This window comes from Molossus molossus, unplaced genomic scaffold (genome assembly GCF_014108415.1).
Source record: "Molossus molossus isolate mMolMol1 unplaced genomic scaffold, mMolMol1.p scaffold_m16_p_11, whole genome shotgun sequence".
NCBI lineage: Eukaryota > Metazoa > Chordata > Mammalia > Chiroptera > Molossidae > Molossus > Molossus molossus.
Genome location: NW_023425346.1, coordinates 35,117,123 through 35,142,420, shown reverse-complemented (window position 1 = coordinate 35,142,420; position 25,298 = coordinate 35,117,123). Strand labels below are relative to the sequence as shown.

The following is a 25,298-nucleotide window of genomic DNA, read 5'->3' as shown; positions in this document are numbered from 1 at the left end:
CTCCAGCTGGTTGAGACTTAAATTATCCCCTTGTCCAGCATATCTAACCTGTGTGCTAACTCCTCATTAGGCACTTAAAAGCCCCCTCATTAGATCGCTTTGTGCTATGGTAGTGCTTCTGTTCAATTAACTCTTATTTTACTTAATAATGGGCCCAAAGTCGCCCTGGCCCATTTGGCTCAGCATTTAGAGCGTCGGCCTATGGTCCAGAGAGACTTGGGTTCGGTTCCTGGGTTGCAGTTTGTCCCCGGCCCTGGTTGGGTTGTGCGGGTGGCAACCACTCCATGTGTCCCTTTCACGTTGATGTTTTTCTCTCTTCCTCTCTCTCCCTCCCGCTCTATCTGAACAAAAAACAAAAATATGTCCTCGGGTGAGGATAAATAATGGGCCCAAAGTCATTCACATAACTTTGATTACAGTATAACTTTAATTTTATTAGTTATTGTTAATAATGTCTTACTGTGCCTAATTTATAAGTTAAACTTTATCATAGGTATGCATGTATACAAAAGACATGGATAATATCCAAGGTTTCAGGCATCCCATGGGGGTCTTGGACCACATCCTCCTCTGCTAAGGGGGAGGGGCGCTGCCGTATATCAAGATCTCATATCCTGTATGAGGAGTGTCATGTATACACTACTGTCAGCGACTTGAAGGCCGGGAGTGTGCCTCATTCCTCTTTGGACTCCCCGAGTACAGCAGTATTTTTTGAGCCAACAAGATAGAAGCAAAAAGTTAGGTGTCCCCAGAGTCAAGGGTACTTTGACCACCACTTCCCGGGTTGATTACTCCGATGAGGTTCAGGCACCGAGGAGGGTGCAACACCCTAAGCCCCTGAAAGAAGAACCAACCCCCTTGTCCACTCTCACAGCCACGTCCTTCCCGAGGTTCCATCCTTTCCAGGGCAACCGGACTGTGACGCCAATGCAACAGCAGGTCCACGGCTGCCTGGAGGGACCAGCCTGCCGCGTAGGAACCCGCAGTCCCACGCAGAAAATTCCGGAGGACCACGGCCCCTACAGTGACGCCGGTAGCACTGGATCTTCGGTCTCCGGTGTTTCCTTGTTTTAGGCGCGACAACTTCCGGTCCCGAAGGTCCCCTACTCTGTGGCTTGCCGGGGTCCTAGAAATGGGCAGGTGCCCGCAGAGAATGCCTGACCCAGGGCAGCCTGGAACAAGGGCTGCCTCCTCCTCCGGGCAGCGGCAGCGACAGGGACGCTGAGAGGATGCCCACAGCTGGCGGGACCTTGCCCGGGACGGAATTGGGGGCGGAGCGCGGACCAGAGCTGGCGGGTCAGGCGGGACTCGGGCAGGTGCGGTGGAGGAAGTAGGGGGACGCGGCGGGAGCGGAGCCAGGAGCCATCTGGGAAGCTGCGGCTGCGGCTCACCCAGCCCGGAGCAGCTGCCGGTCTCAGCCAGGCCGTGACTAGGGCGCGCGTGTCGACGAGATGCCTCTGTTCGCCGCCAACCCCTTCGAGCAGGACGTGGGTAAGTGCTGTTCCCAGGCCGGGCTGCTGTTTGTCCTGCTAGAAAGTGGGCGGTGGCGACTCCCCGGACTGGAAAAACCAAAGCTAAGGGAGGGAAGGGGGCGGCGCCGCTGCCTCGCCGCCCGGAGGGCCCCTTCTGGTCGCTCGCGGCCTGGACAGTGCTTCTTGCCCACCTGAGGTTCGGGACCCCGAAAGAGGGCCAGTCCCCTCGCCAAGCGCAGGAATGGGCAAGAAGGACCTGGGACTCGCTGGAGCCTGGGCTAATTAAGTAACTGGGGAGCCGACGATACAAACTTCTTGCTCCCTCTAGAGCACCCCTCGCCCTTTTAGGAGATGATGCAAAAGTGGAGACCCTGTTGCCTAGGGCAGCCCAACATTGGAGACCTTGACTTGCCCCGATTCGTTGTTAAAACCGTTTCGCTTCGCTTATGGACAGATGCATCCAAATCATAATAGCATAGCTTCAGGATTTATTTACAACGGTTGGAAGTGTTACTTTCTATCCGTGGGTGGCGCGAGTGCTATGAAATGTTGTCTTGGAGTATGAAAAGGAAAACCCTAAAGTGTCAAAACCGTCCAGAACTACTAATATTTATTTGTTGGGGTTGTAAGAGCGCTTTTGTCTCAGTGACCATGAAGTGAGAAAAGATGGACGGGATAAGATAACTCATTTTTTATTTTGGGCACTATAATAAAAGTGAAACAAACTGGCTAAGTAAGATTTTTGTAGTAGTAGTCAACAGAACCCTAGGCAGAGTTTTAGGACTTCGTGGAGTGAAAAAACGTGACCCTTGACCGGAATTGAACGCAAGACCCGTCGGTCCGAAGGCCGACCTCCAAGGGCTGAGCCAAACCGGCCAGGGCTTTTGTCGTATCTTTGTTCAACTTTCATTCAGCAAACAGTCATTGAACAATTACTATGTGTCAGACATTGTACAGTATTAAGTTCTGGGGACACAAAAATTTAATAAATAGACTGAATTCCTGCCCTCAGTCAGCTCAGTCTAATGGAGGACACATACACACATAAAAAGGCAATTGTCATATAGTGTGATTATTATAATACTAGAAATACATGACATGCTTTATTTACATACTCTTTTTATTTAAAGCAGTCATCTTCCCTGAGGGGAAGACAAAAACCTCCAGGCAGACTCTTTCTCTGTACAGATGTTGACACTGTCTTCTCTTTCTCCCCTACTTTTCTGACAGTCCTTCTACCGGCAGACAGTAACCTTACCTCTTACTATATGCATGATATGGTCATTTTATAATTAAGGGGCTTTACAGATGAAACTAATTTCCTTTGGTTGGTACAGAGTCTCACCAGGGTATGAGCAGTCTTTCTGACATCATTCATGTGGGGAAGAAACCCTTTTCTCAGATTCAGAGGAAAAGCTTCAGTGAGTCAAGATATGTAAGAAGACACTTCTTTCTTTCTTTTTTTTTTTTTTTTCCAGAATCCAACTTTTATTTTATTTTATTTTCCTTTTCAAGAACAGTAACTTTTATTTATTTATTTTTTAGTTAATTTATTTATTTTTGTTACAGATGTTTCTCCTTTTTTTTCCCCCACTGATTCCCCCCTTCCCCTCCCTCCCCACCCTGTCCCCAGCAAGTTGATGATGGAATATGACTTGTCAGATGGAAGCAGGCCAAAGGCTAGGAAGTTCCTGTTTTTTTTTCAGAGTCAGAACCTACAAATCCCGATTGGTATGCTAGGAATGGTAGCATTAGAGCTCTAAATATTTAGTGGATTTATTCAAATCTGGATTTATTTTTTTGTTTTGTTCAGTAAAATTTCTTTGAAGATGTGCTGAGATGAAAACAAAAATACACACACACACCCCAGCCCTGCATCTTAAAGGGGAATATAGAGTTCCTGATATGGAGCCTGGGTTGGTGCAACCTTCTTAGTGATTTTAAGGGAAAAGCGTAACTTGGGGGGCAGAGCCACAGAAGGAAGAAATAGTTGTTAGTGTTGAAAGGAATGTCATTTTCTTATATTCTGTACCAGTTTTTCCAGTCTCACTACATGGGTTCCTGATTTGTGACTTGTCTGTTCTCCCTAACTCCAATGCTATTTGGGTATCTTTTTTCTCCTTACCTAGTCCAGGCAGCCTTTCTTGCCAGGTTCTGCCTCTGCCATTTACTGTTCACTGATAGACGTTTGCTTTTTTCAACAGCCTTGAAATCTCCTTCCTTAAAGATACACCTACTGTGTCCCACAGAGCTTACCTCAAATTCCATCTCTATAAAATCTGACACAGTGGATTGAAGTGGGAACTTTTGTCTTAAAAGGAGACTTTCAAGTGAAATTTGAATGTGTATTGTGTCTTTGGTTTGTGTTATGTTAGAAGTTGAAAATGAGGTAGCTTGGGGATTTTATTTTATAAGAAACCCTAATATAAAAATAGATATTGATAACACTTAAGTAATACAAATTTACTTTATGTGTTCAAATTTATAACATGTGTGTACTTAAGTCAATTCATGAACACAGGGAGGTTCTGTCCTATTCTTTTGCCTCTTTCTCAGAGTTAAACACTCTCCAAAAAGCTACAAACTATTTTATAATATACAGTTGCAAGTTGAACAACATGGGGGTTAGGGGAACCAACCTGCTGCACAGTTGAAAATCTTTGTATGACTCCCCTAAAATTTAACTTCTAATAACCTGTTGACTGGAAGCTTTACTGATAACATAAACAATACATATTTTGTATATGTATTATATACCATATTGTTTTTATTTTTATTTTTCCTTTATTGATTTTAGAGAGGAAGGGAGAGGGAGAGAGAGAGAGAAACATGAATGAGAGAGAACATCAGTTGGCTGCCTCCTGCCTGCCCCCATCCAGGGATCTGGCCCACAACCTGGACATGTGCCCCGACCAGGAATTGAACTGGTGACCTGTTGATGCATGGGCCGATGCTCAACCACTAAGCCACACCGGCCAGGCTATATACTGTATTTTTGCAGTTAAGCTAGAGGGAAAATGTTATTAAGAAAATCATAAGGAAGAGAAAATACATTTACAGTACTATACTGTATTTATCAATACCATAAGTTTATGTCGTCTATTTTAGGCTCTGGTTCGTCTGCAAATTTTTTCAAATTGTCTATGGGAAAAAATCTGCATATAAGTGGACCCATGCAATTCAAACCATTGTTGTTCGAGGGTCAACTGTATGTACTATACATATAAGTATACAATATGTATTGTATGTTTTTGCATGTTTTCAAACTTCATAGAAAGTGTCATTCTTTGCATTTCATTTGTAACCTTTTTATTCAGCATTTTTTGTGATATTCCTAGCTTTAGTTCATTAATTTCAAGAGCTACATGGTATTCCACTGTATGAATATACCACATTTTTAATCTATTCTCCCATTAATGGACATGAAGCTTTTTCTCTTTTTGTTTTTTTATTACAGACAACATTGTAGTGAAAGTTCTTATCTGTGTTTTCTTGTTTACATGACAGAGACTTTCCAGGGATTGTACCTGGAAGAGGAATTCCTTATTAAAAGTGTGGATAGTGCAGAATTACAAAATATTAGATAGTAGAATCACCCTTCTAAGAGTTTGTGGGAGAGTTTATTCCTACCAGCAGTGGAATGAAGTCTCTGTTGTTCCACATTCTCATTAACACTGGGTATTGTCAGATTTTTAAATTTATGCCAATTTGGTGGATGTGAAATAGGGTATTGTTTTCATTTCATTTCAACTTCATTGCTAGTGAAGTCCAGCATCATTTTATATATTTCTTGGTCATATCCATTTTCTTTTTCTATAAATTGCCTCCTCATTACTTTTACTCCATAGGATTATGTTTTTGTCTTGACATTTAGTGTTTCATATAGTTCTCTACTAACCTTTCATTGGTTATGAGAATTGCAAATATATGTCCCAATTTTTTGTTTTGTTTTGTTTTTTACTTGTTGCTGATGTCTTTTATTAAGAAAATTTAAATTTTAATTTACTGATACTTTCTCCCTTGTTTTTTTTTTTTTTTAATATTTATTTATTTTAGAGAGAAGAAGGGGGGGAGAGAGAGAGAGACATTGATTTGTTGTTCCACTTACTTATGCATTCATTGGTTGATTCTTTTTTTTTTATCCTCACCTGAGGACATTTTTCCATTTTTTGTTCAGGTAGAGTGGGAGGGAGAGAGAGGAACAGAGAGAGAGAGAGAGAAACATCGACGTGAAAGGAACACATCGAGTGGCTGCCACCCGCACGACCGACCAGGGCCAGGGACAAACTGCAACTGAGGTACGTGCCCTTAGCGGGAACCGAACCTGGCTCTCTCTGGACCGCAGGCCGACGCTCTAACCGCTGAGCCAAACCGGCCAGGGCCATTGGTTGATTCTTATATGTGCCCTAATCAGGGATCACACCCACAACCTTGGCGTATCAGGATGACGCTCTAACCAGCTGAGCCACCTGGCCAGGGTTTCTCCCTTGCTTTTTATATTTCTTGTTTAAGAAAGCTTTCTCTACCCTGAATTTATACGGATTTTTGTCATATTTTCTTCTGAAAGTTTTACTGAAGTTTTGATTTTCACAGTTAGGTCTTTAATTCACCTGGACTCAGTCTTTATGTAAGGTCCAAGGAAGGATTTGCTTGGGTAGACAATAATCAGTTTGTCTCATCGCTATTTACTGAATTGTTTATCCTTTCCCCACTATTTTGGAGAACTCTCTCCCTCATACACTACATCTCCTTTTATGAGGCTTGTGTCTGTGCTTTCTGTTCTTCTGTACTGTTCTCTAGTTATTGTGCACCAATACCACATTCTAGTCTCAGTGACCTTTATAGGTGGTGGGCAAGTCCCTCGTCTTGTTTTTCTTCACTTGCATAGTCTTACCTGTTTTGGCCTTTGTTCTTTCATATGGGTTTTTGATCATTTGGTCAAATCATAAAAGGGAGTTTCTTTTAGGCTTTAAGATTTAGGCAAGACATTGTAATTTATACTTTTGTTTCATATGAATGGATAATGTTGATATTTAAAATACACATTTTTTTCCTCGATAATTCTAAGCTTACTAGATTACAGTTTGACAGTAAGGCAAGAAGGCTAGAGAATGGTTTTTCTACAAGCGAATATACAATATAATAATACTACAGCAGTGTATGTAGGTGGATGTGTGTCTATGCTGCTTTTTTGTTTGTTTAAATGAAAGGACCTCAGAGTTGTTCTTAGTGTTGAAAGAGTGTATCTTGTTTATAAATATGCTGTGTAGAATATCAAACACTGGTCATTTGTGACAGCTGATCATTCTAACCATCTATCACTCAGATATCAAAACAAAATAAATCATTTCTTTATCTCCTATTATTTTTTTCCTCTTCTTGGTTGTTATGTGCTCAAATCTAACCTTCTCTCTCCCCACCTTGGTTTTTTTATTTTTTATTTTTTACATAATTTTTAAAAGTGTATTTGCTTACAGTCTCTTTTCTATTTCAAATAGCCAGTCAGCAACATTGGTGAGAATATTGTTTCTAGAAACCTGAGACATTTTGGTATTGTCCATTCTTTTCCCCTATCCTTTCCTTTTTAGGATTGAGCTACACATTGGCTTCTTGGCATCTTCATGCCTTCTTTTGGAGTAATAAATATTGCTCCCATCTTGTAGACTACCCTTATAACTGCCTATGCTTAAGACAAGCGCCTGTCTGTTCCTATGACACCTGTGGAACACTTCACATTTTTTACTATTGAGACCTGTTAGTTACAGCTATCACTGTTCCATTCAGAGAGGACTTTCTTTAGTTCCTCTAGTTAAGGAATGTCAAAAATTGAATATCTTGGGAAGTAGTTACAGTTCTGACTGACTTTTAATGAACCTCAGCAGTTATATTTAGTAGGTCTCTTATAAAAGCATGAAGGGAAATAATGCAGGATTTAAAACATTTGGTATGTAAAATATCCCTATTATTTGGTATAATTTTTATTTTTTAATCCTCACCCGAGGACATTTTTGCATTTATCTTCAGACAGAGCAGGAGGGAGAGAGGGAGGAAGAGAGAGAAACATCGATGTAAGAGAGAGACATCAACTGGCTGCCACCCACACGACTCCAAACGGGGCCAGGGACAAACTGCAGCTGAGGTACATGCCCTTAGCGGAACCAAACCCAGGACTCTCCGGTCTGCGGGCCGAGTCAGACCGACCAGGGCATATTTGGTATAATTTTTAAATGATAGCAGATAAGGATAAAAAATTGTTCATTACTAAATATTTTTTTGTAACTGACAACTTGCAAACTATTTTCTTAGTAAATACTCTCTTATGAAGCATTGTTTATTAGTTTTCATTTACAACATGAGACATGTAGTGACTCAGTTTTAGTTCATTTGAGAATTACCTTTCTCTTCTAAAAGCTCTCCTTAAATTGAGAGATCTAGCACACTCTGTGTTTTGAGTTTCCTAGTAGTACCAAGCCCTTGAGGTAGAGGGTTGAAGATTGAAGGAGAAGAACTTTTTTTATTTTAAAAAAATATTATTGCCTTATTAGGCTCTGTTACTTTACCTGTGTTTAAAATAACAAATTCATCTGAGTAAATTTGAACATCTAATTGTCTTTATTAAACATTTCATCAGTCAGGCAGCATCTCATCTAGCAATCAAAGAGGCACTCAGAGGAGTTATACAAAAGGGAAGGCTTTTATAAGAAGGAGGATGGGGCAAGGAAGTTATTAGCAAAAGAAAAATGAAAGTTCATTGGTGGAAAATAGGAGTTCAGGGCGATGATGGTTTCTCATTGGCTGAACCATGGTGTTTTCCATTGGCTGGGCTTGTTGTTGGGCTCGAATAAAATCTTCCTCCTTCCAGGAGAGTAGAGACACCTTCCTGTTGGAGATTGAAGGTATGTCTCTTCCTGTTTGGGGTAATTGCCATGAGTCACAGGGTGTGAGAGCTCTCTCTACAGGCCTTCCCAACTCCAGTTTTAGTTGAGGTTTCATTGATTAATTTTCACATTTGATAGTGAATAGATGTTTGTATTTAGTGTAGGAATTGAACCTAAGAAGGTCAGTGTAGCAGATATCAGACATTACCTCCTGAAAATTATTGACATTCTGAACTTATTTTTAGCTTGTACTATTTCAGTTTTATTTCAGAAATTTGTCAGTACATGGTTGTATAGTTTTAAGAATTTTAGCCATTTTAGTGGTATGTCATTGTGGTTTTAATATGTATTTATCTGATTACAATTGATGTTGGGCACCACCGTTAAATATATGTATTCACCAAATGAATGTCCTCTTTTTTGAAGTATCTGTTTAGTCTTTCATTTTTCCCCCACTTAATTTGCACAACTCCCCTTTTAAGCATGGCAGCCATTTTTATCTCCGTTTTACAAATGAGAACATACATTCAGATTTGACTCAGAATTGAGGTGAATTACCTATAGACCTTAAGCTAGTAAGTACATTTCAGAGCTGGTGTAAAGAAACCAGGTCTTCACTTTTTAATGGGTGATGTGTGTATTCTACATGTGCATACAGAGTGTGCATAATGATTTCCTCAAGTCTACAGAGGTTGTGTGATCACCTGCCCATCCTAACAGCTTTCCCCCCTTTTTTTATTATTGAGTTTATTGGGGTGTCACTGGGTAATAAAATTATATAGGTTTTCATTGTACAATTCTACAGAAAATCATCTGTATATTATATTGTGTGTTCACGACCCAAAATCAGCCTAACTAAGCTTTTGATTTTCCATCTGTGACATTTTGGCATGGTGGTGGCTATTTTGGAAACTCATTTTTCCCAGCTATCAGTAAGTGTCTTGTACATGAAGCTTCCTGATAAGTTTATTTCAGTAAAAATTATACTTACTACATTTATGCTTCTGCCTTGTTTCCTAATGTAAGGATGCTATGGAAATGAGCATCCCATTTTTTGGAGTTGGGAGTGGGGCATGGCTCTCACTTAACAGGACTCTAGTGGGCAACCTGGAAGTATTAGCCAAGAAGAAAGTGAACTTGCAGGAATATAAGGCTAGCCCTAGACCTTTGCCTTTTTAATAGATGGTTTACAATATTAAAGGGCAGTAAAAGGTAGTTTTGATGTTTGTTTTTTATCCTCCTTCTCCTTCCTATTTGCCCATGCGTCCAACTCTCCCAAATCTTCCAGTTGTCCCCCAACCCCAAAATGTTGGTGGTGACATGTGAAATGAAAAAAGAGCTAAAGTTATTCTTCTGTATTCAACCAGAGCAAGAGGCTCTTAAATATATGTATTTTTAGATGATGTAATAAATGGAGTTAATCATGGCATTCTGGGTGATCCTTTCCTTATTAACAAGAATTGAACTTGCATTTGTCCTATTCAGTATAACTTGTTAGGAAGGGTTTAATTTAGCAGTTTTGAACAAAATTTGCACTCAATAGGCAATTTGAGATAGTATTTAAACTTAGAGAATATACACGGAGGCAGACTGCCTAGACTAAAATCCCTGGTTCACTGCTTAATTTAGCCGTATGACCTTGTGCTAGTTACTTTCTGTGTCTCAGTTTCCTGATCTATAAAATGAGGAATTCTTACTTCACTGGATTGAAGTGTAAGTGATTTAGCAAATGTAAGATGCTTTGAAGCTATTAGTTGTTGTTGTTTTAAATTAAATTGTTACCTATAAGTCAGTATTCAGAGCTGTAAGTAGGTTTTCATTTTAGTAGATAAAGAACAGTGTATTTTAAAGTATAATTTATGTTACAGCTTTTTCCAGAGTAAACTGAAGATTTGCATCAATAAAAATGTACCCAAACAGATCAAAACATTAAATGGGGAGGAGAGTTAAAGAGAAAATGTTTGCTAAACCCAGGTACTCAAGAATACTAAGTATGCCTGGCTGGTGTGGCTCAGTGGATTGAGCGTGGTCCTGCAGACTGAGAGGTCCTGGGTTCGATTCCTGGTCAGGGCACATGCCCAGGTTGCAGACTGGATCCCCAGTAGGGGGCGTTTTTCACATTGATGTTTCTTTCTCTCTCCCTTCCTCTCTCTCTTAAAAAAATCATAAAAACATTAAAAAAAAAAAAGAAAAAGAATACTATGTATGGTTGTCACTGGAGTCACAGAAACAGGTGAAAAATATGATGATCTGTCAGGTTGAGGTACTGGGCATTTAAGCATTTTAATTTAAATTTACACAAGAGTTGTATGATGTAGAAATTTCATAACAAGTGTATGTCATTATTTTCATGTAAATGTATGAATTATTTATAAACTAGAAAAAATAGGCTCTCCTACATTTTCAAATTATTTTTTAGTTTATAATGAATATGTCCAAAGAAAGAACATTTTTATATCTTTAGTAAAAGCTGTCAGCTGTGGTTTCCTATTAAATACCAAAATGAATTCTACTCATTTACTTTCTCTGTTTACTTTATTTCTGCTCTAAAATATTTTTTTTGCCAGTTTCCCTATTCTATAATTTTAAGGTATAAAAAATTTTTAAATTAATATATAAAAATTAATTTTTTCTTTAAGATCCAAGCGTTGCTTTAGTCATATTCCAAGATATTAATATGTACTATCCTAATTATAATACATTTTTATGTTGCCTTCTATTATAGTCTGCCCCCCCCCCCTTTTTTTTTCCTTATTCCCTTCACCTTTTTTCACCCAGCCTCCCTTTTATAGTCTTAGTTATCTGTGTCCTGATTGTTAATTTCCATGTGATTGGGTTTTACATTTGGTCTGGTAAAAATATATTCTATTCAGAAAATACACTGTGTATATTGTTCTGAATTGTTTCTTGTTTTTGCTAGTTCCATGAATATTTGAAGAAAGAATTTAAACTCTGCTTTAATGTACAGGAAGTCTTCACTTTACATAATTCCATTATGTATGAATTTAGTTACCGTGTTTTAGTTAAATAACATCAATCCCCCAACCTAACAAGCGTTGTAATACCTTGAGCATAGAACCCAGGCAAGCCTGCTTAGATTTTTGAACTACAGAACTATGAACTAATAACAGGTGGTGTTTTAAACCACTTAATATCCACTAATTTGTTACAGAGCAAGTTTAAAAAAACTAATAGACAGGAATTTGTTCAGTTTTTTAATATTTTTTCTCTCTGTTTTTCAAATGTCATTACTTTAATTGACTTTTCTTCATGTTCACTGTTTCTGTAGTGTTCAATCTGCTTTTAAGCTCATCTGGTGAATATTTTCAGTTGAGATGCTATCCTTTGAGTTCTATAAATTCCACTTATCTTCTGAGCACTCACTCACCATCTACTCATTTATTATGACCATCTTTTGCCTTAAGTTCTTGAAAAAATATATAATACCTCTTTAACAAACTTTTTTTTTGCTAATATGTGGGTTGTGCAGTTACCTGTTTGTGTTGATTTTTATCTTGACTGTGGGACACTTTTTTGAATATCTAGTAATTTTTTATATTATACTGGTCACTGTAGCTATTCTTTGTAAGGAATTGGCTGGATTATGTTGTCATCTTCTTTTAAAAAGTGTTGAGTTTTATTCTGTCAGGTAGTTATCTTATTGGAGGGTCTTTTAGGTTTTTGTCAGGCTTGATTTTCTTTGTGAGGCAGGCCTATTTTGATATTGAACTAAATTCTAGGGGCCTTTACTTCTAAGGTGTGGCCTTTGGGGGTATCAGCTGAATGCCTGAAATGTTCTCTGCTCTAGTTGGGTGGAGTGTTAGTTTGCTTGGCCTGCCATAACTAAATTTATTTTCTCACAGTTGTGAAGATTGGAAGTCCAAGATCAAGGTCCTAGTAGGGTTGGTGTCTGGTGAGGACTCTTCCCTTGGGTTGCAGATGGCTGCCTTCTCACTCTGTGCTCATATGACCTCGGTGTGTGTGAGGAGAGAGAGCGCGCTTTCTGTTGTCTCTTCTAACTAAGGACACTTAATCTTGCTGGATTAGGGCCCTATTCTTATGATCTCATTTTACCTTACTTTGCTAGAGGCCCAGTCTCCAAATACAGCTACACTGACAGCTACAGGTGAATTCTGTGGGGACACAGACATTCAGTTCATAACAAGCAGGAATTCCAAAGACTCCCAGCACTGCACTATCTTTCAGCCTCATAGTAGGTGATTTTCTAGACCTCATAGAGCCCTCCCCCTGGGTGGTTGAGGGATGAGAGGGGAGGAGCCCTTGATCAACAAGGAACATGTGCTCAGAAATCTGGTCTCTGTCTCTGAGGTGCTCTACTAGGCTGGTTTTCCTTATGTTGGGCCAGGAAAGTGTTCCAAGGCAGAAAGCTGGGGCCATCATGAGATTCACTTCATATTTCCTTTCCTTTAAGGATCTCAGACCTGCACTGACTGGTATTCATTTTCTGAACACTGTTGCCTCAGATATTTTGGACTGTTTTATTCTTGTTTTTGTTAGAATAGCAAATCTTATACCAGATAGTCTGTCATGGTTGGAAGCAGATCAGTCATGAGTTTTTATTTCCAAACATAGTTGGAGGAGTTTTAAAGATCTCTTGTGGGCATTCTTGTTTTATATAGTTAATTTTTTTTATTACTGATAGAGCCTATTTTATTAAAAGTTTTATGAGTAGACTTGAATTCTTTTTAAAGCTGTATGTTGAATATAATGGCATCTGAAGTGGAAGGGGAGCTTTATTGATGGACTGCTTCTTTATGATATATTGTCAGAATCTTTCTGAAGTGTTTCACTGGGTATATGAGGCTCTTTATATGCAGTAATCAAAACCTGGTAATAAGCCCTGGCCAGTTTAGCTCAGCAGTTGGAGCATCAGCCTGCGGACCAGAGAGTCCTGGGTTCAGTTCCCGCTAGGGGCACATACCAAAAAAACACACAAAAAACCTGGTGATGAAATGTTGACTTACACCCACTAAATCCTGGAAGTTTAGCACGTATGCCCCAGGAGAGCTCGTTAAACTCTCTTACTTTGTATGCATTTGACATAGGATAATATGAGATATGGCTCCAACACTGGGCAAAGTGATATGCTATAAAAGAATGGTTTCTTAATTATAATATTTAAAGTTTTTTCAGGAGTTTAAAATACTCCTAAGTACATAACAGTTATTTTGTTCACTAGAAAAATGAAGTTCTTTTTGGCAGGCTATTATAAAGTCTTTGGTATTATACTTTTTATAAAGAGTAATCATGAGCCCTATATTTGTAGAGAGTAATACTCTGCTGGATAGAGTATTCAAATCAGGACTTTTAATTTTCTATAAAATTTAATCAAGTAGAAATATTCTGTTTAGATATTTTTGAAATTATTGGAAAGGTTTTGGAGGGTATTGCATAGGCTTCACATTTAATTGTGTATTACCTGACCAAAATTGTGTGTCAGAATTTGGTAATTAATGATTCTGGTTTCTCAGATCAAAGAGGAAAAGATAAATTTTTAGATGTTGGAACTACTACAAATATTGTATAAAAAAATTTTTTTTCTATCTCTGCCTCACACCATGTTCTAAATGAAATTCCAGAGTAGACTAAAGATTTATGCATAAAAGAGAAACAATATCTACACAAAAGAGAATATGGGTGAATATGTAATCTTCAGGTAGTTCTAAACACTCTGCTGAAAGATACTATAAAGAAGAGGGATAGCCCTGGCCAGTTTGGCTCAGTGGTTAGAGCATCGGCCTGCGGTACAGAGAGACCCGGGTTCGGTTCCCGCTAAGGGCACGTACTTCGGTTGCAGTTTTTCCCCGGCCCTGGTTGGTCATGCGGGTGGCAGCCACTCGATGTGTCCCTTCACGTCGATGTTTCTCACTCTCTCCCCCTCTCCCTCCCTCCCACTCTATCTGTACAAAAAAATGGAAAAATATCCTCGGGTGAGGATAAAAAATAATAAAAAAAAAAAAAAAGAAGAGGGATAGATCTGTACAGCAAAAACAAAACTCATAAGCAAAGAGAAAAGGTGAGCATGAAGTTGGCAAGTCATATGTAGTATTTGCCATGTGCTCTACTGATTCAAGATATAAGGTTAGCCACCTATGTATCACTGCATAAGAAGTCCTTTGCCTTTCTCTCTTTTTTTTTTGTAAAATAAACAACAGAAATTTATTTCTCACTCTGGAGGCTGGGAAGTCCAAGATCAAGGTGCTGGCAGATTTCATGTCTGGTGAGAGCCAACTTTCTGATTCATAGATGGTCGCCTTCTTGCTGTCCTCACATGGCCAAAGTGGCTCTGAGTTAGTGCTGTGGGTTCTTTCTGTTTTGGTTTTTATTTTTATTTTATTTTTCTTTATCCTTACCCAAGGGTATTTTTTTCCCATTGATTTTTGGAGAGAGTGGAAGGGATGGAGAAAGGGTGGGGGGGGGAGAGACACACACACACGTGAGAGAGAGAGACATTGATTGGTTGTTTCCCATATGTGCCCGGACCAGGGCCAGAGATCAAACCTGCAGCCCAGGTGTGTGCCCTTGACCGGGAATCAAACCTTCGACCATTTGGTGAGCAGGACCATTTGGTGAGCAGGCCGATGCTCTAACCACTGAACCATGCTGGCCAGGGCATCTCTTTTTAATTTTTTAATTTTTACTTTTTTTTTTTATCCTCACCCCAGGACATTTTTGCATTCATCCTCAGATAGAGTAGGAGGGAGGGAGGGAGGGAGGGAGGGGGGGGGGAGAGAGAGAGAGAGAGAAACATTGATGTGAGAGAGAGAGACACGTTAAGTGGTTGCCACCCACACGACCCCAACCGAGCGAGGTACATGCCCTTAGTGGGAACCGAACCTGGGACTCTCTGGTCTGTGCGCTGATACCCTAATTGCTGAGCCAAACCGGCCAGGACTTATTTTTTAAATTAAATATATTGGGGTAATATTGGTTAAAAACATTATATCAATTTCAGGTGCACAGCTTTGTAATACAACATTTGTATACTCTCTTGCAGCAAATTTTCAACTGGTGTGCCTCAAGAATTTTTAAAACATGCAGTACCTGACTATTTAGTCAGGGGCACTGACCTCTTTTTCCCTTAGACTGTCAAATAAAAAAATGACAGCAGCCAACACAACAATAGCTGTCTGGTATGAATGAATCAAAATTATACCTATTTTTTTTTGTCAGATTGGCAAAAATTATATTTTTTGGTGTGCTGCAGAATTTTAGTAATTATGTGTGCCATGAGATGAAAAAGGTTGAAAATTACTGCTCTGTTGTGTGCTCACCACCCAAAGTCTGGTCTCCTGTCACCTTGTATTTGACCCCTTTACCCTCTTTGTTTTTTTTGTTTATTTTTTCTGTTGCTTTTTGTTTTATATCCCATATATGGGTGAAAGCATACAGTTCTTGTTCTTTTCCATCTGGCTTATTTCACTTAGCATAATACTCAAGATCCACCCATGTTATTACAAATGGCAATATTTCATTCTTGGCTAAGTAGTATTTCACTGTATACACCACATCTTTTTCCAATCATCCATCAAAGGACACTTGGGTTGTTTCCATGTCTTGCTTTGCCTGCTTTGCTTTCTGAGGCATTTCCTTCCCCATTTACTCTCTCTCCCTCTTGAGACTCCCAAAGGTATTGTCATTCCACTTTAGTAAACAGGAAGAGAACTGGAACCTCCTAAGCCTGCTAGTGCTGTTGCCTTTTGATGTCACATGGTATTGCTACTGCAGCTTGATCCTGTGCAGCACCTTGGATGTTTGTCTACTCAGTGGTGAAGCTCTTGTTGGTCCAGAACTTTGCACAGACTTCACGGGGACCACATTAGGCATCATAAAAGCTCTTAATAGTTCACATACTCAGAAGCTTTGTTATTGTTTTCTTACATTACAACCATTGTGCCAGGGTAATAGGATATAGAGGAGCAACCAACATCATTCATTCATTCATTGAACAAATACTGAGCACCTACTTTGTGCCCAGATACTGTTCTATCCACTTGAAATAAAAATAGTAAACAAAACGAAACAAAAATTCCTGCCTTAGTGGAACCTACATTAATTCTGAGGGTTGGGGGGAGGAAGAGAAGTGGTGGCAGAGATAGACAATAGACAAGATAAAGTATTTATGCTATGAAACATCTATAGAAAGACCTATGCATGAAATCCTGACATCTTTTAATTTGTATTTTTTCTATGTTGAGCTTCAATACGAAGATACTAGTGAATGTAACAAAGGAGAGTCTGAGTACTTGATGAATTTAAAAGCACAGTTTGCTGATACCTTCACTAGATTGTATAAGCACTGTGACCACTGTATATAATGGTACATCATGCAGCTATTAAAAATATTGGTATAGATATATATATATATTTATGAAAATGCAGAGACATTTATGATAAGTAGAAATGCAGGTTAGGAGCCATGGCTGGTTTGGCTCAGCGGTTAGAGCATCAGCCTGTGGCCCTGGCCGGTTTGGCTCAGCGGTTGGAGCGTCGGCCTGTGGTACAGAGAGACCCGGGTTCGGTTCCCGCTAAGGGCACGTGCCTCGGTTGCAGTTTGTCCCCGGCCCTGGTTGGTCGTGCGGGTGGCGGCCACTCGATGTGTCCCTTCACGTCGATGTTTCTCTCTCTCTCTCTCTTCCTCTCTCTCCCTCCCGCTCTATCTGAACAAAAAATGTCCTCGGGTGAGGATTAAAAAAAAAAAAAAAAAAAGAGCATCAGCCTGCGGTCCAGAGAGACCCAGGTTCAGTTCCCGCTAAGGGCACGTACCGCAGTTGCAGTTTGTCCCTAGGTGAGGATAAAAAAAAAAAGAAATGTAGGTTAGGAAATGATACATTTAATATGATCACAGTATTAGTGGGACATACTTTTTCTCTACCTCTGAGGTTTTTTTCCTGAAGAGGGAGTTCCATTGGTGTCACCCTGAGTCTTCCCCTGTTCCTTTATTCACTCCATTCCTAGTGGAATGATGTTTCAGATTGATCAATTTGCAGTTAACTGGCCTATTGATGCCCTTTGTCCATGAAGGAGCTAGCTTTCCACAGCCATTGAGTAATTTCTCAATGGACTAAGTTGTGCAGAGGCTCCCCTCTGCAGGATGAGGTCTGCTTGCCCCTGTGCAGTGCTAAGGCATGCCCACCTCAGGGCTTCACTATGAGCAAGCCCATTTGTCCAGCATACCTACAGCTTCTATTGGTAGTAACAGAGATATTTTATTCTTTGTTTGTTTCTCAACTTATTCTTAACTTTGGAAGGGAAGGCGTTATCAGTTTTTGGGTGCTGTCTTTGAACATCTCATACCTATGATCCTATTTTATTTAGTTTTACTCATATTTTTATTATTTTTCAATATACATGTTTTACTCATATTTTTATTATTTTTCAATATACATGTCTGGAAAGATGTGTGTCATAATTTTCACAGAAGTTGGTAGAATTAGAAGACTTTTTTCTTGTCCTTTTGAATTCACTGAATTTCTTAGATATGTTATTAAAAAATAACCTCTGAAAAAATACATTCTGGGCTGACTTTATAGGTAGAGGAATTAGTCATCTTTGTATAAGGGAAGAAGCTGGACCTGAGCCAATATGTTTCTACTCACATACTTGGTGCTTCAGTCTAGAACTTATGTGAGGCAAAAATATATTGCTTTTCTAATAAAACCTCTAGTTGTCATTTCGTCACGGATATCAAAATAATTGCTTTCTATCCTAGTGTTAGGCAATTTGCATGGCTTTTAAAAGTGAGTTCCAGCATTTAACTGAGATTAACTGGATTCTGTGTTTCTCTTTCCTGTTTGCCAAGTATAGTTGTTTGTTTAAGCCTGTTTATATTTTGGTTTCTTTTATTGTTCATTGCCTTTAAATAAAAGGAACTACTTTAGATTCCTACCATTCTTCCTGCTTTTCACTGTGATAGGCTTATATGTATATAATACCCAGATTTAGCTATATTTGAAATGATAGGATATAAAGGAGAAAAGACATAAAGAAAAAGTTTCTAAAGTGGTAATTTTTACATCCTCATTCCCTATCCTAGCAGAGAAAAAAAATTGTCTCGATATTGAAATTTTGTAAGAGTAAAAATGCTACATAATTCAGTTATATTATGATCAAGCCCTTTAAAAATTTACTTTAACTTTTTATTTTGAGCATAAATTATTTCAGACCACAAAAAGATAGAATAAAATTAATTTCTGGATACTTACTTTAGAACTTAAGATACAAAACTTTAGAAATATAGTTGTCTATATTTACTCCATTTTGATCCTCCATTCACCTCCAGTTTGATGTTTATCATTCTCATGTATATGTTAATATTTTTACTATTGATGTACTTACATCTCAAAATATAGTGTATTTTTTGCCCTGGCCGGTTTGGCTCAGCGGTTAGAGTGTTGGCCTGCGGTCCAGAGAGACCCGGGTTCAGTTCCCGCTAAGGGCACGTACCTCGGTTGCAGTTTGTCCCCAGCCCTGGTTGGATCGTGTGGGTGGCAGCCACTCGATGTGTCCCTTTCACGGCGATATTTCACTCTCTCTCTCCCCCCTCGCCCCCACTCTGTCTTTCACGTCAATGTTTCTCTCTCTCTCCCCCTCCCACTCTATCTTAACAAAGTACCAAAAAATGTCCTCCCGTGAGGATAAAAAAATATGTATATAGTGTATTTTTTTAAAAGATGTTTTAGTGATTGTTAGAGGAAGGGAGAGGGGAAGAGAGAGAGAAACATTGATGTGAGATAGATACATTGATCTGATTCCTCCTGCAAAATGCGGGGGATCAGTGACACCCAACTAACTGAGCCACACCAGCCAGGGCAATGTAGTGAATTTTTTGAGTGTTTTAAAACTTTATTTGAAACACTCACATTGCTGGTGGGAATGTAAAATGGTACAGATGCTTTGGAAAACTGCCAGATCCTAAAAAAAATTAGTTACTGTGAGACTCAGCGATTCTCCTAGGTATATTCCAAAGAGGTATGAAAGCATACTTTCACACAAAAATTTGTACACCGGTGTTCATACCAGCATTGCATTATTTATATTAACCAAAAAGTAAACAAAAAACCTTGAAATATTCATCAGTTGGGGGCTAAATAAAATGAGTTGTATCTATGCAATGGAATAATATTCAGCAATAAAAAGAAATGAAGTACTGATACATGCTTCAACATGGGTGAACCTTGAAAACATTTTACTAAATAAAAGAAGCCAATCACGACTGTATGTTGCATGATTCTATTTATATGAAAAGTCCAGAATGGGAACCTATAGAGGCATAAAGTAGATTAATGGTTGTCTAGGGTGGAGAGGATGAGGGGAGAATGGACTATGACTGCCATTGGGAATGGATTTCTTTCTAGGGTAATGAAAATGTTCTAAAATTAGTGGTGATAGTTGCATAAGTTTCTAATTATACTAAAAACATTGAATTGTACACTTCAAATGGGTGAATTTTGTTGGAATGTGAATATTTCAATAAAGCTATTTAATAAGTTTATGTAAATGTTATATATTCTCCTATTTGCTTTTTAAACTCAGCATAAGCCTAAACAAATTATTATATTTTGAGATTTACACATTTTTGTACATTTGGTTCTGTATAACTAACTCATTTTCACATTTCATTGTATGAATTTATTGTATTTTATTAATCCATGTTTCTTTTTGCTCTTAAAAGCAATGATTCAGTGAATAGTTTAATTCCTATTTCCTTGTATGATGGCACCTTTTTAAGGCTTTCTTTCAAATTAGAATTTGATAGGATTCTTGATAATTTGTAATTTATTTATCAACTATATTTAGAAGACATTTATTGGTGTACCATAGAACATTTAACTCACTTTGTTTTTGTTGTTAATACTCACCCAAAGATATTTTTGTGTTGACTTTTAGAAAGAGTGGGACGGAGGGAGGGAGAGTGAAAAAGAGAGAGGGAAACATTGCTGTAAGAGACACATCATTTGGTTGCCTCCTGTACAACCCTGACTGGGGCTGGGGATCAAACCTGCAGCCCAGGTATGTGCCCTTAACCAGGAATTGAACCCAGGAAGCTCTAACTGCTGAGCCACATTGGCAGGGCATATTTGAAATTAGTAAAAGTACTCTATCTTATGAAGTTTTTCGTAGTTCTTTTATATTTGGCAAAAGGAAAGATAGGGCTTCTGTGCCTTTCTTGGTATTTTTGTGTTTACATAAGATATGTCCTGATATTTTGTGTATGCTAATATCTTATAGAAAAAGCCACAAATGAGTACAACACTACAGAGGATTGGAGTCTTATTATGGACATTTGTGACAAAGTTGGAAGTACTCCTAATGGGTAAGATGCCCAGTCATGTTCAGTAAATGACTAAGGACTCAATAAACTTATGTCTCTTGTCTTGATGTAACATGGAAAAGGAAATGGGATTTTACAGTATTTACTTTGGGGGGATTAAAAATAAAGAGCTCATACTGGCAGGATTTATGGGATTAACCTTATTCTGAAACAACAAATGGAAAAGAGTTCAACTGAAAACCAGAGATAAATTAAAATACATAAAACGTTGACACTATATAGAGATACATATTAACAAAGAACAGACCAGTTGTTTAGGAAATTCTCTTGTAACTTAGACATGTATGGGGAGCCTTTTAATAATGAAGTAGAGAAATGTAATAGGTAATTATGCTGAAAAGTATTTCAGTAATGAATAGATAAATATAATAACATGAAAAAAGTGAATATAAAAAAGGGCACTTTGGGAGAAGATGCAGCAATTAAGCTGAACTGATTATACTTTAGAAGTTTAAAAGACGGAAGAAAGCATTTGTTTTAACATTACAGCTTTTCAAAGTGCATTCATGCATGTTTATACTTAAACCTTTTAACACTGTATAGCTTGCTCTTAATATGTTTCATAATTTGCTGTATGAAAGCTAAGTCTGTCTTGAACAAATGAAAAGATATTTTTAATATGATACAGTTATCTTGTGTTGACTGACCTTTTTTGAAGTGATTTGGCTCTTGATTTTGGAATATGAAACCTTTAACAACTTTTTTGTTTTTGTTTTTTAACTTCTATAAGTCTATGAACAAAAGACTATATAAAATCATTTTATAGATTTATTCCTGTAATGAAATAAAGTTTGTAGGATTTTATTTTTAAGTTTAAAGTTATTTTGTAGTAGTATACCTCATGTCTTTAATGTTTGATTTGAAATCTGAATAAATACTTAACCTTCTTCACTTTTTTCTTAGAGCAAGAGATTGCCTAAAAGCCATAATGAAAAGGGTAAATCATAAGGTCCCTCATGTTGCTCTGCAGGCATTAACTGTAAGTGAAAGTCATGTTGTTATTTGATCAAAATTTTAAGTGTATATTTATTTTAGTAAGTTAATATCTCAACATATTTATATTGATTTTTATTTTAATAGCTTCTTGGGGCTTGTGTGGCAAACTGTGGAAAGATATTTCATTTAGAAGTATGTTCCCGTGATTTTGCAACAGAAGTACGTGCTGTGATAAAAAATAAGGTAAATTTTTAAAGTAAATTTAAGTTAAAAAAAAATATTTGTACTCTATATATTTTAATTATATACATATAGCATTAATAAAGTTGTATTATAAATGTAGTTCTTTTTAGATAAATATGAAGTGAAATAAACTTCCTGTTCTAAAATTTGGTGTTTTCATTTGTAGCACCAAAGACTGTTTTCCTCCCCAAAGCATATATGCTAGTGATAATGGCTAATTTTTTTTTTTTTTTTTAATCCTCACCCAAGGACATTTTTTGCATGTATCTTCAGATAGAGAAATGTAATAGGTAATTATGCTGAAAAGTATTTCAGTAATGAATAGATAAATATAATATGAAAAAAGTAAATATAAAAAAGGGCACTTTGGGAGAAGATGCAGCAATTAAGCTGAACTGATTATACTTTAGAAGTTTAAAAGACGGAAGAAAGTATTTTAACATTACAGCTTTTCAAAGTACATTCATGCTTGTTTATAGTTAAACCTTTTAACACTGTATAGCTTGCTCTTAAGGGAGAGAAGGAGGAAGAGAGAGAGAGAAACATCGATGTGAAAGAGGCACATTGAGTGGTTGCCACCCACATGACCCCAACTGGGGCAGGGGACAAACTACAACCGAGGTATGTGCCCTTAGCAGGAACTGAACCCGGGACTCTCTGGTCCACAGGCTGAAACTCTAACCGCTGAGCCAAACTGGCCAGGGCATAATAGCTAATCTTGACTGATGATTAGTTAGTCACTGCTTTAAGCATTTTACATATACTCTCTTGTTCAGTACTCTTAACAACACTTAGAAATGAAATTCTCTTGTTATTCTTATTTTATAGATGCAGAAAGTGAGTTTAGAAGTTAAGTAACTTGTCCCAGGTCATGCCAGCTAGTAAGTGGCATAGCTGAGATTCAAATGCAGGTGTCTGTGGCTCCAGAGTCCAAACTAACCACCATTCTGTACTGATTCCCAATAGAGATGGAGAGAAAAGGAGGCCTTTATTTTAGAGCAGGACGAAGGGGTCTTCACTGTAGGGTTGTTGTTACTGATTTTTTTGAGATGGAAACTGAAGCGCCAGTCTTATGCTATTAGAGGCAGAAATCCCAGAATTTTAGTTTAGTTGACATAAAAAGCTTAACTTAATTTTAAGAAAACATAGAAGAAATACCCCCTGAATATAAAAGACTTGTTGTCATTACAGTAAGACTTAGAAATTGATGTTTTAAAAAGGGTAATTGTGCAAGAAATAACTATATCTTAAAATATAAATAGACATTTATCAAATACTCATCTAGGCTAGGGATTGCTGGACTTTTGTTGATGTTCATATGATTGAAGAAAATGTTGATGCTAATTCTCTATGTTGTTAAATAATTCAAGTACTAATTTTAACCACAGTTTTCTTTTTTGCCTTTTCTTTAAAAGGCTCATCCTAAAGTATGTGAAAAACTGAAATCTTTAATGGTGGAGTGGTCAGAAGAATTTCAAAAGGATCCTCAGTTTAGCCTAATATCTGCAACTATTAAATCTATGAAAGAAGAAGGAATTACTTTTCCTCCAGCAGGTTCTCAAGTAAGATATTCATTTAAACCCATTGTTGACCTATTATACTGTTTTGAGGGTATGGATCTTATGTAAAATCTGGGCAAGTTCCACCCACCTCCACTCTCCAAGTACCTCTAGCATAGTGCCTTATAATTAGTAAGTGTTCTAATTTTAGTGAATTTCTTCTACATATAGAACTTTGGGAAGTGACTCAGCCATAAAGAATCTGTTTAACGCTCCTCTGGAGTCATGTAAAAGGTACAGATGAATGACAGAGAAGGGTAGCTATATACATGTAAAAAATTACTAAATTATAAGTGGCAAATATTAATGAGGGGTACAAAGACAATATGCCAGGAGAGAGGGGTAACTACGGACTAGGCTGGTGAAGGTGAAGAGGTAGCATTTTTTTACTGTAATGTATTCAAGATATAGAGAAAGTTCAAGACCTGTTTGTTGAAGAATGAATATGCCTGGAGGGAATACTTTATATATAAGATGGGTAGAGCTGTATGACTAGAAATTTATTTGGGGAGATAGGGGATTGCATTAGTAGGACAAGAGAGGAGGCAGGGATACTGAGTCATTGAGTGGACTGTTTATTTGGGTCTGTGGGAGAGAAACATTGTATCTTGGGTTTTTTCCTCAGCGCCTCTTGCCCACCAATTAATATTGTTATGTGGGCTAAGGAAAGAGACTAAGAAGAGGACCATATATATATATACACACACACACATATACGTATATATATTTATTTTATTGTAGACTAGACTGAAGAGACAAAAAGAATCTTTATAGCTGACCAGGCCTAAGGATTCAAGGTAGATTTTTGGGACAAAAGTCTTATAAGTGACAAAAAGCAAGCATTTTCCTACCCTCCCCTTTCTACATGTCATTCTCAAAAATCTGTGTTAAAGAACTGGTTGATAATTCAGACTCCTGGACATCTCTGTCTTCCATGTCTTTCAAATTTAAGCATGACCTTCCTCAGCCCTCTACTACGCCCAAAGAGCCTGCACCTTTCAGACACACTGAGTAGTAAAAGAGGGCTTAACATACATTCCCAGAACTGCACCCCTTGTCTTTGTCCTCCCTCCTCCTCGGTAGTTTTCGTGGCTTCTTGCTGCCACTTCTCCAGTAGCTCTATGCCCGTGGTGATATAGCACATCTCTCTAAGACACCTTGAACCGTTTATATCAGGGAGTGCAATCAGGAAAGATGCTTATTTAAGTACTTTCTATATGCCAAGTTCTGTTTCAGATATAAGATTTATGCAATATATAAGCCAGCTCATGTCCTTTTCAAGTTTATAATGTTTTCTTGAAAATTCTGTTTTATTTTAGTATTTGAAAACAACTACTTAAAATTATCATAAAGAACTTCACTTTTAAATGAAACTCATTAGTTAATATCAGTTTTATTTTAAATTAGCATGTGTGAGTAATTATACAGCTTATGTTTTCTTTGAAAGGGTAGTTGTGTTTATTTTACTTGTATATTTACAGACTGTCTCAGTTGCTGCCAAGAATGGTACATCATCAAACAAAAACAAAGAAGAAGAAGACATAGCTAAAGGTAAACCATCAAATGTGTAATTTAGTGTTACTGGAAACATCCTATCCAGAACAACTTATTAAATAAAAATTATAATAAAACTGGGTATACTTTTAGTATTTTACCTCAAATCTAAACATTAATAGGGTCTGAAAAGGAAAACAATTGACATGATCATAAGATTAATTCATTATCTTTGTTAGTAATATGTATATAATGTCCTACCTTTGCAGAGCTTACATTTCACCTTTTCTTTAATGCTAAAGTTATGAGTCAAACATAAAAATATATATTCATGGTTTGTCCTATATGGAAAGCTACCCAT

General features: G+C 37.8%; 1 protein-coding gene across 2 annotated transcripts in view; it reads left to right on the top strand.

Moving 5' to 3' along the window:
- The first annotated feature begins 1,328 nt into the window (after positions 1 to 1,328).
- The window catches only part of STAM2 (signal transducing adaptor molecule 2), a 45,974-nt gene continuing 22,004 nt past the window's right edge, over positions 1,329 to 25,298 (top strand). The window contains exons 1-6 of one of the 2 annotated variants that reach the window (XM_036254493.1): positions 1,329 to 1,491; positions 20,603 to 20,687; positions 21,609 to 21,684; positions 21,786 to 21,884; positions 23,300 to 23,446; positions 24,925 to 24,994. In XM_036254493.1, coding sequence (XP_036110386.1) covers positions 1,452 to 1,491; positions 20,603 to 20,687; positions 21,609 to 21,684; positions 21,786 to 21,884; positions 23,300 to 23,446; positions 24,925 to 24,994 — 517 coding nt within the window. In that variant the 5' untranslated portion in view covers positions 1,329 to 1,451. The remainder of the gene's footprint in view (positions 1,492 to 20,602; positions 20,688 to 21,608; positions 21,685 to 21,785; positions 21,885 to 23,299; positions 23,447 to 24,924; positions 24,995 to 25,298) is intronic. The other variant, XM_036254494.1, reaches the window with a different exon arrangement.